At 29.6% G+C, this 11,445-nt stretch overlaps 1 protein-coding gene across 1 annotated transcript; it reads left to right on the top strand.

The window, feature by feature from the left end:
* The first annotated feature begins 520 nt into the window (after positions 1-520).
* On the top strand, positions 521-6,866 carry LOC100264732 (beta-glucosidase 13). Its single transcript, XM_002270386.5, has 13 exons — positions 521-700; positions 782-845; positions 3,151-3,209; positions 3,349-3,424; positions 3,529-3,606; positions 3,716-3,803; positions 3,894-4,146; positions 4,254-4,369; positions 5,039-5,259; positions 5,365-5,396; positions 5,818-5,920; positions 6,030-6,138; positions 6,514-6,866. Exons 1-13 carry the CDS (start codon positions 554-556, stop codon positions 6,680-6,682), a joined length of 1,515 nt encoding a protein of 504 aa, XP_002270422.2. The 5' UTR covers positions 521-553; the 3' UTR covers positions 6,683-6,866.
* Positions 6,867-11,445: the final 4,579 nt, after the last annotated feature.

The raw sequence follows: 11,445 nt of genomic DNA, 5'->3' as shown, positions 1-11,445 counted from the left end.
TCATGGGTTACTTGCTAATTATCCGAAACCCTATTATATAGAGAGGTTAAAGGAAGGACTTGAACTTATTCAACCATGGCTGTTTATATATCCTGCTATGAAAAGAAACTCATGGATTTCTTATATGTATGATTGAAGTTATTGGCAGTAGCTACAACATGTCTAATAAATTATTGTATTAATTCATGCTGAGCAACTGGACAGAATCATCTTAGCTTGAATGAAAACTCAAGGTACCTTATTGCTAATAAACCAAGAAGACTGGTCGAGCCATCTACTTTACAACTTGGGTAAATAAAGATTAAAGAATGAGATAAGGATAAAAATCTCCGGTAGTACTATTCCATGTCGGCTTTAAGTAGATCCAAGGGATTATGTGATATCATATACTTATATGCTAATTAATGACCTATTCAAATTAATACTTACGTGTGTATACGATGATTGTACTAGGTCTCATATCGATATCCATGAAGATATCTTATCCTTTGCTTCTAGCTTTCTCTATATATAGAGAGTTCCAAAAGCAAATTTGTGTGTAGCAAACTCCGCAATGGCCACTCAAGGTCCCCTTCTCTTCTGTGCCCTTGTCCTAGTCCTCTCCTTTGCCCATTGCCATGGTGTAAAGCCCTCGGCTATGTTCAGCAGACATAGCTTTCCACCCGGTTTTACTTTTGGAGCAGCCTCATCAGCCTACCAGGTACAACCCCAACATTTTCCATTGACTTAGGGCTACAAGGTTTTCTCAATATATGCATTAACTTGTATACTATTATCTCAGTATGAAGGAGCAGCACATCTTAGAGGCAAGAGTATCTGGGACACCTTCACTGCAAAATATCCAGGTCCTCTCTTCTCTCTGAACCCTGGTTCATCATCAGTTTGGCCTAATCTTGGCAAAGAACGTACAACCATAATGATAAATGATAATTTTAGCGATTCATAATGGTTCAAGGATAGGTCACAAAAAAAAAAAAAAAAAATCTAGTTATTTAACAGCTAGAAAATTATTTTTCCTATCTATTCAGGTTATAATGTGCATAACAAGTCTCTTGGCACGTGCATTTTCTTGGAATTTTGGACAAGTTGTCTAAGAATAATTCAATGGTTTTGCCTGAAAGATGTAACACAACTACTAAACTAAACATCAGCCTGCTGAACATAAATCAATGCAGGCACATGATTGTTTGGTATATTTAAATGTTGTCCCAGAAAATGCATGTGTTAAAGGGATTCAAATCTCAAAAACATACCATCACTTATTATTAGAAGATGACTTTGATTCCATGGTTTCATTTACAATTTCTCATTGATTTTGCTTCAAATGTTTGAAATATTAGTTAAAAGTTCCATTATTAAGCTTACAATGTAGAGGGTAAACTTTATAAATCACATTACTAAGTTTCAATAATTGACGAACTTTAAAGGTTTCACACTGTTGTCTGGACAGTGTCCATTTGCTGTAAAGTGAAACAATGTCTAGAAGTTACATATGTTATAATTCGATCCTGAACATGACATGATCAAATTATGAGGACCATGGAAATTGTACACTGGACATGGCTGAGGGACCTACTGGATTCTCATTCTGTGCCTCACCACTGCAAAATCTAGGATCTGTACAAGGAAAAATCAAAGCTTGAACTCGATTTTATTGTTGGATTTTGGTAATAAGATTAAGGGAAACTAGGGATGACAATATGGTTGGTTTGGGGTGAGTATGTCCCACCTGCGGGTTTATTTATTTATTTTTTCAAAAATTTTTAATTTCTTTATAAAAAAATTATTTAAAAGTTTTTAATTATATTAAAATAAATGTATTTTATAAATAATTAAAATATTATAAATTTTTATAACTTATTTTATAATTATTATTATTATCATTATTAAATTAAAAATGAAAAAATAAAATTAATTTTATAAATAATTGGGGCGAGATGGAATGGGATAATTAAGGTAATACTCGAACCTATCCCAAGTTTTTTCTTAAAAATTTCAAACCCACCCCTAAATAGTTTATTTAAAATTTTAAACCTACCTCATTAGAGACAAAGTGGGGTAGGTACTCCAAAAATTCATCCCATTATCATTCCTAAGACAAACCTGTTATTCCATAAAAAAAATATGAAGCATAAAAAATATGAATATATAATTTAGATTTTTGAAAATTAACATATATGACTTAAGACACCCCCTTTTTTTAATTTAATTGCAATACTCAAGATTTTGTTGAATTCATGGGTTGAATGATTCTAATCATACACCAAATTCTATCTAGATTTTCTCATCAATTGAATTCTATAACCTGGTAGAGATCATATTTAACATTTCATTCCAAAACAATTTATATGGGAAAGTGACTGCTTAGTAAAAACAAAAGGAAAAAAGAAGCAGCCAATCTTGAATAATGACAGGGGTGACCCCATCATAAGGACCACTGCAACAGACCATTAAATGTTTCTCAATTTCTCTGTGATAATTTTATATACCATGGTCCAAAAGTTTCCAGGTGTGGTACAACTTGAGGTTAGTTTCCAGTGGGTCAGCCAAAAAGAACCACCACTGGTCGGTGCTGACATGACTTGTGTGGTGTAGCTTTCGATTTGGAATGGTACAATTTTATTTTCAATCTTACATTTAAGTTTTAACACCTCAAAAGTTCTGCATCTCACATAATATATATCATGGGTGGATGGTACTGAAATACATAATATATATCATGGGTGGATGGTACTGAAATACAAGGTCATTCACCTTTTCTTATGTTTTGGTTAAATATATCTAATATCTCTAAATTTGAAATTTCATCCTACATCTTTTTATTTTGAATGAAAATAAATAAATGAAAGTAAAAAATAAATAAAATAAAAGAGGTATTTAATAAAATTTCCAACCTATAAAGATTTGATGTATTTAATTAAAAACTTAAAAAAGATAAATAAAATTGACATAAAATACAGTTTTGTCCTTTTTTGCTTGTTTATTTTATTTTTATTTTTTTACTTGTTTAAATCAAAGAAAAAAAAAAGTCTCAAATTCAATAAACCTCAAGGATCAATGACTTGTGTTCTTGAGCTATGCCTATTTTTTTTATTTCCATACAAATCTCCATAGTATTAATTTCTGAAAAGAGGTTTGGTGCTGTGACAGAAAAGATCTCGGACCAGTCAACAGGAGATGTAGCCATTGATTTTTATCATAAATATAAGGTAAACCCTAATGTAAATGATATTTTGTCACTTGTCTTTGGAGCCTTGGAATAGCAATCATCCTTACGGTGACCAAATCCTTGGATTTACAGGAAGTTATCTTCACTTCTGAAAAATAACTTTAGAATTAATGTTACAGGAGGACATTCAACTGCTGAAGTTCTTGGGTATGGATGCCCTTAGATTCTCCATCTCCTGGACTAGAGTACTACCAAGTAAGAAATTGGGTCATGCCCATATGATGTATATATATTTGATTGAATGATCGACATTAATTGATCCATTAGCTAGGTTAACATATATGGAATTTTGTTTTCAGCTGGAAGAGTTAGCGGGGGAGTGAGCAAGGAGGGTGTCCAATTTTACAACAACGTCATCAATGAGCTCTTAGCGAATGGTCATTACCAATCTCCCTTGAAACATTCTATGTTTTCCAAAATAATTTCGGAGAAATAGTTTGAAGAACTTATAGTGCATGCTCATATATATCTTGCTATCATACGTAGGATTGAAGCCCTTTGTGACTCTATTCCATTGGGATCTTCCGCAAGCCCTTGAAGATGAGTATGGTGGATTCTTAAGCCCTAAAATAGTGTAAGTTGGAACATATGATCATACCTTCATCTATACATTTTTCATAAAATGATCCTATTTAATTAAAGGAAAAGCTTCGGTTTGATATAGGGACGATTATCGCAACTATGTTGATTTTTGCTTTAAACAATTTGGGGATCGAGTGAAGCATTGGATCACTTTGAATGAGCCATTCTCCTATAGCTACTATGGCTACTCAACTGGGACTTTTGCACCGGGCCGATGTTCAAACTATTCAGGCACTTGTGCCTCTGGGAACTCTGCAACTGAACCCTATAAAGTGGCACACCACCTACTTCTTTCTCATGCTGCTGGAGTGAAATTGTACAAGGAGAAGTATCAGGTTTTTGCTTATGACTTGTTACATGCATTTCATTTTGATTAACTAAAGATCATTTTCAAGACAGACAATATTGATAGTTTTGGATTATTATATTTGAATGTTTGCAGAAATCTCAAAAGGGAATTATCGGAGTAACCCTAGTAACACATTGGTTACAATCAAAGAATGCAACCGTTGCGGGTGTCAAGGCCTCCCATAGAGCCCTCGATTTCATGTTAGGATGGTGAGTCTTGTTAAGCCACCATTTTGATTTAGGACTTGATGGATGTTTGGTAAAACTTAATTCTTATTATTTAATTACTCAAGTTTAAATTAAATTAATATTATTCTTAAATTATTAATTTAAAATTTATTCTAAATTATTAAATTGACATTTTTACCTTCACTAATTGATTAATATTTATATGTTTTCATTGATTTTAAAATATTAATTTATTGGTTAAATATTTATATTTAATGTGTTACACATGTTTGAAATAACTATAAAAACATATTTACGCAAAGATTGTTGTGAATGTAAAGTCAATTGTAAAATATACTTTTTATTAAACATGGTAAATGAAATAATATATATATATATATATATATATATATATATATATATATATATATATATATATATATATATATATATATAAAATTTAGAATAAATTAAATATTTTGACTTAATACTTAAAATTATTTTTAACTTCAAGTTATGATATTAGATTATTTCTTAAAACATGCTTAATTTAATTAATTACTTAATTTTAAGTCTTTAAGTCACTAATTCATATTAAGTCATGAAGTTAATTTATCAAATATCATTTTTCATTCTAAATATTTAGTTTGGAATATTTTCTCATTGATTAACCTTTATATGAATTTTTTAATTTTTAATTTTTTTTTTTAGGTTTTTACATCCAATCACATATGGCGAGTACCCAATGACCATGCAATCTCTTGTGGGGCATCGACTGCCCAAATTCTCGCCAGCAGAATCCGAAATGCTTAAGGGATCATTGGATTTCTTAGGAATTAATTACTATACTTCAAATTATGCCACTACCTATGCATCAACAATAAACACCTTGGAGCTAAGCTGGGCACTAGATGGCCGACTCAACCTAACCAGTAAGCTTGAAAAACTCAATCTTATGAGCTCAACTATGATTCTTGTTCTCCTTCATGCTTTGCCTTTAGGTGACTAAACCCTTTTCATTTTTTCTATGGCTATAGCGGAGAAAGATGGGGTTAACATTGGCCAACCGGTAATGTCTCTATCCTTAGACATCTAAGGTTATGTTTGGTTCCTAAAAAAAATTGAGGGAAGATGCAATATATATATATATATATATATATATATAGAGAGAGAGAGAGAGAGAGAGAGAGAGAGAGAAAAAAAAGAATAAAAAATAAATTTAAACCAATAAATTATGTTTATATATTACTTGAAGTTTATTTTACTTATTTTGACTTTTCAATATAAAAATTAAAAATATATAAGTTTTCTAATTAATTTTAATTATATTTAATTTCTTTGATATTTTCTAAAGTATAATTAGACATGAAAAAAAATTGACTTTTTTTTCGTATTTTATTTTGTTTTATTAATATGTTTTAGGAACCTGACATAACCTATATGAATTCATGAATTCATTACTAAGTGATCTATGGTGTGTGATTTTGTAGACCCCGTTGAATTGGCTTTACATTTGTCCATGGGGAATCAGAAAACTTATGCTTTACATCAAGGAACATTACAACAATCCAACTATTTACATTACAGAGAATGGTAGGCTTAATGAATTGATTATCAACTTATATTGTTTTTAAGTCATAGAACAATATTTTGATTTCATTTTAATATGATTCAAACTAATGTGTTATATGGTCTTGTGCAGGCTTGGCTACTGCAAATAATGCTTCAGTGCCTATGAAGGAAGATCTCAATGATACCATGAGGATAACATACCACCGTGGACATTTGTACTATCTCTCAAAAGCTATCAAGTGAGTAATTAAATTTAGCTCACATATGCAACATCCATGGGTTATGTGAGTGTTAGGGTTTTAGCCTAAGTACGTTGGCATAATATATAAAGTTTATCTCATTTAAGCTCACGTATGACAAGTTAAGCTTTTAAGTCAAATTGATAATCTAATAATAAGAATATGAAATATTTAACTAAGATATTATATTGCATTAGGTATAGTCTTGAAGTTTTTAGGGTATTTTACTGTATACTTAAAATCAAATCTTGCCTTCATCGAGGCTAGAATTTACAACATTGAGGCCTAATTTTGAGTTTTTTTTTTTTTTTTTTTTTTCTGAAGTACTAGAATATTATTACTAATATAGTGCATGTATGTATGCAATTTTGGTAGGGAGGGCGTCAATGTGAAAGGATACTTTGCATGGTCTTTTCTTGACGACTTTGAATGGGATGCTGGTTTCGCCTTTCGCTTTGGCCTTGGTTATGTGGATTATAAAAATGATTTAAAGCGATACCCAAAGCATTCTGCTTATTGGTTCAAGAAGTTCCTCCAAAAATAAAAAATTGTAATCCCAGCTACTTGGTGGTTTTTGCCATCGTCTAGAGTTTGGTATAATTAATTAGTATTAGTGTGCTAAAAGAGGATCTTTACCATGGAAACAATGGTTATGTGTGTTGTAATATGAGACTTGCTTAACTTAGTATTAATAAGAAGAAAGCCTCGAGTCTTTCTCATTTCATGAAGTGTCTTCTATAACTTCAATTTATAGCTCTCAATGAACACAATTTCCCATTGACATGAGTCTTTGAATGACTTAACCAATCATAAATCTCCCTTTTTTCATGGCTATAAGCTAAAAACATTATTTCGAGGCTTTTATTATGTACCTAGAAAACATTATTTATCATGTCATAACAAGAAACAAGATTTGAAATGTTTGCAATTGTTTTTCGATAAACATATTGAGCAACAATTGAAAATGATGTAAACAATACTTTAGAAACTTTTACATTGTACATGAGTTTTCAAACAAAAATTTTTGAATAAAAACAATTGAAACCCATTTTAAGGACAATTTTGAAAAATTGTTTTTGGATAAATGTTTTCAAAGTAAGTATATAAATGCAGTCCTCTATGATTAAATTGCTTGAGTAGAACTGTGTATTTGACAGGAGAATCCAATTCATCAAGACGAAACTTTCCATGCTGCCAGCTGCAGCTTGTGTTTCAGAAAGCTTTACATGCCCTAAAACCATATTTTATTATAAAACTGTATCTGATCTGTTGCTACAAAAAATCGTACAGTCAGAGATATTAAAACTTGGGATTTCAATGGTCCCATTAGGGTTCATTCCAGATGCCTAATAAAAGATTTTTTTTTTATTAAGTTCATTCCAGATGCATTTATTATTTTAAACTTTGCCTAATAAAAGATAAATGTTTTTTTTTTTTTGGAAAATAAAAGATTAAGTTTTTAGATTGGAAAATAAGATTTTTTTTTTTTAATAAAAAAGGAGATTTTTATTTTTTTTAATAAAATCAATTTTTAATAAAAGATTGAAAAATTGATGCCGGAATATTTTATTTTTTTAATAAAAAAAAGAGAGTTGGCTTTCTTGTTATTATTTACTTATTTATTTATTGACAAATTATTTTTTTTATTGGAGAGATTAAGTTTTAAATAAAAAAATCAGGATTTTTTTTAAACGGAGGAGTTGACACTTGAATTTTTTTTTTTTTTGAAAATAAAAGATTAAGTTTTTAGATTGGAAAATCAGATTTTTTTTAATAAAAAGAGGAGATTTTTTTTTTTTAATAAAAGATTGAAAAATTGATGCCGGAATATTTTATTTTATTTAATAAAAAAAGGAGAATTAGCTTTATTGTTATTATTATTATTATTATTATTATTTATTTAATTTATTTATTTATGGAAAAATCATTTTTTTATTGGAGAGATTTTAAATAAAAAAATCAGGATATTTTTTAAACGGAGGAGTTGACACTTGAATGTTTTTTTTTTTTGGAAAATAAAAGATTAGTTTTTAGATTGGAAAATCAGAATTTTTTTTTTAATAAAAAAGGAGATTTTTATTTTTTTAATAAAATTAATTTTTTAATAAAAGATTGAAAAATTGATGCCAAAATATTTTATTGTTTTAATAAAAAATGGAGAATTAGCTTTATTGTTATTATTATTATTTAATTATTTAATTATTTATTGAAAAATCATTTTTTTTATTGGAGAGATTAAGTTTTAAATCGAAAAATCAGGATATTTTTTAAAAGCATGAGTTGACACTTGAATGTTTTTTTTTGAAAATAAAAGATTAAGTTTTTAGATTGGAAATAAGATGTATTTTTTTTTTTTTATAAAAAAAAGAGATTTTTTTTTTAATAAAATCAAATTTTTAATAAAAGATTGAAAAATTAATGCCCAAATATATATATATTTTTTGATAAAAAAAGGATAATTAGCTTTATTGTTATTATTATTATTATTATTATTATTATTATTATTATATAATTTTTTTTTATTTAGGTGAAAATTATTATTTTTTTAAATGGAGATATTAAGTTTTTAAATGACGTAATTTTCCATCAAATTCTCTTTCTTGGGCATGCCATATGAGGTCTTTTGCAACTGTTGAGGACCGAAACAATCTTCTAAATCTTGGAATAGGAGGAAAATACCACATTACTTTTGCAGGGACTCCCTTCCTCTTTTTAGTTTTTGTTCTATCTAACTTCCATCGTGAAGTTCCACAAGTTGGACATGAAGATGTATCCTTCAAATCATTCATATACAATATGCAATCATTCAGACAAGCATGTATTTTCTCATATTCCATTCCCAATGCATTCAATGTATTTTTTGCTTCATACATAGACAAGGGTAACTCATTGTTTAGAGGTAACATATCTCTAACAATTCCTAAAAGCTCTAAAAAGCTTTTATCAGACCATCCATACCGTGCTTTTAGGTTGTATAATTTCACCAATGCAGACAACTTTGTAAAGTTTCTACAACCATGATATAAAGGTTTTTGGGCATTTTCAAGCAATGTTTCATAAAATTCTGGGTCATTCTTACAATCATCATGTGCAGCTTGAACCATTTCTACTATACTATCCACATCAGTAAATTGAACTGTATGATGACATTCTACCCAACTAGTTGGTGGTCCACTTGGAGCAGCATCTCCATGCCAATACCATGTATGATAACTCTGATCAATTCCATAGAAAAATAAATGCTCTCTAATTTTTAGAGAAGTATGGAATATCATATTACCACATTGAAGGCATGGGCATTTAATGGAGTTTTTATATGCAGAATGTTTTAATGCGAATGCGATAAAGCTTTCTACCCCATCCGCATAATCCTTTGATCTTCTATCCTTTGACATCCAAGAGCGATCCATTTGATGTACAAGAGAGAAACAAAGCTCCTAGATACCACCAACCACTAAAGTTATTAATAACTATCCTATTAGTAGCCTCAAAATATATGATCCACCAATTTCAAATTTCAAACATTGTCAGAAATACTTTTACCAATCCAAAAAACAACAATGTGTAAGTCATCTAACTATAAGCAATATGACAACAAATATAATTAGCATATTAGGTTATTAAAAAATTAGACTAAAAAATGGATCTGAATTCCATCATTATGTTTGGTTTGTGCATGAATAGGAATCAAAAGTTAGATGTAACTCTCAATCTTGTGTTCTATTCTCAAGTACACCCAGTTTGAAATTTTAAATCGTTTGAAAAATACAAAAACTCATAATTTCTGTAATGCCACAAGATGAGCAAGACATATGGATGGAAATATCTTTTTAATTATGGGTTGAAAATCATTCTTTTAAATCTAAGTATCTTCTTAACATCATCTTGATTGTTGAATAGTATCAAACATAGACATATGAAAGAGTAATAATTGAGATAATACCAACTAATACAAAAATATCACTATGGAAAACAACAAAAGTTTCCAAATGTTTCAATTAATAGGAAAAAATGGGCTTACTCCATCAAAATTTGATAGAGTACTTAAAATGAGACTTAAAAGTTCACTTATTTGATGAAGCAAAAAATAAGAAAGGTAAGTAAAAGGATGATACTCAATGATAAAGCTTTCATCAATTTCATTGAATTTGCTCCTAGAGGAGACAATGATAACATGAACTAAAAAAGTGAACTAATATGGTTAAGCTTTCGATGAGTACAAGCAAGTGATTTATGCATGATTTAGGCATTCTAACATCTCCAACATCCTTAATTAGGTAGTGGTTCCTATCCCATATAGGAATACATAATCCCTATGTATCAATTACCTTGTATTGAATTTAATTTTAAAGAAATTTTGGTAGCATTTTCCTATAGTTCTCCAAGTACACAAAATGGACAAGGCACAATATGTAACCTTGTCGAAATATCCACCCAGAGAACAAGAGGAAAGACTACCAAACTTTCTAAAAATTGAATTAAGAACAAACAATTAACTTCATAGATATTATGTTTTCCTATACTATCCAATTGCACAATTCAAGCATCATTTGTAGAGAAAAGAACTTTATCACAAGCTAAACAAATTTAAAAGCTGTCAACTTGAAAATGGCCTAGATAGACCATTTTCACCATTTGACAACTTAAATGTCTTTATTATGTAATAAGAGAACCTTTTGTCTTCCAATGATACTTGAATGGGAACTCTAAGGTTTCATGCATGCATGTTGGATTAAAATTAAAGTATTATAATGATTTATTGAATTATTATAACATAGCAACATAACTCTCATTCTATCATGTTTATCTCAAATATATAACATTTAAGATGGATCCATAAGAACCTTTTCACAACTTAGACCAACATCTTCTACAAAAAGGGTTCATAGTAAATATAATCAAATTAATATGATTTGACAATTTTAAATGCACAATAAGTAATTATCTTACAAAACAAATAATAAGAGAACTAAAAGAAATCCATGGTGACATGATCATGCAAATGAATTGCACCTAGAAAACTAGTAATATGAATGCCACTACTTATAATAGAATATAAGGTTCAGGAGGAGGTGGATAAGTATGCAAAGGAAAAGTCATGACTGATAACCCATTTTTTGGTTTTAGTAGCCCATTTGGACACTCTTAGACCCTTTTAGGCACATTTGGCCCATCTAGATTCACTTAGGCCCTCTTAGACACACTAAGCCCATTTGGACACCCCTAGGCCCTTTAGGCACATTTGGTCCATCTAGGTTCAGTTAGGTTCATCTAGCCACACTTCGGATCACCTAAACCCACCTTAAG

The sequence above is a fragment of the Vitis vinifera genome, chromosome 13, assembly GCF_030704535.1.
Source record: "Vitis vinifera cultivar Pinot Noir 40024 chromosome 13, ASM3070453v1".
Lineage (NCBI taxonomy): Eukaryota > Viridiplantae > Streptophyta > Magnoliopsida > Vitales > Vitaceae > Vitis > Vitis vinifera.
The sequence above is the reverse complement of the archived record's forward strand: the minus strand, read 5'-3'. Positions and strand labels throughout refer to the sequence as shown.

Coding starts and splice junctions, on each gene's coding strand:
- LOC100264732 (XM_002270386.5), top strand. CDS start 554: ATGGCCACTCAAGGTCCCCTTCTCTTCTGTGCCCTTGTCCTAGTCCTC. Junction 5,397..5,817: donor GGGTTAACATTGGCCAACCG/GTAATGTCTCTA, acceptor GTGATTTTGTAG/ACCCCGTTGAATTGGCTTTA. Junction 5,921..6,029: donor TATTTACATTACAGAGAATG/GTAGGCTTAATG, acceptor GGTCTTGTGCAG/GCTTGGCTACTGCAAATAAT.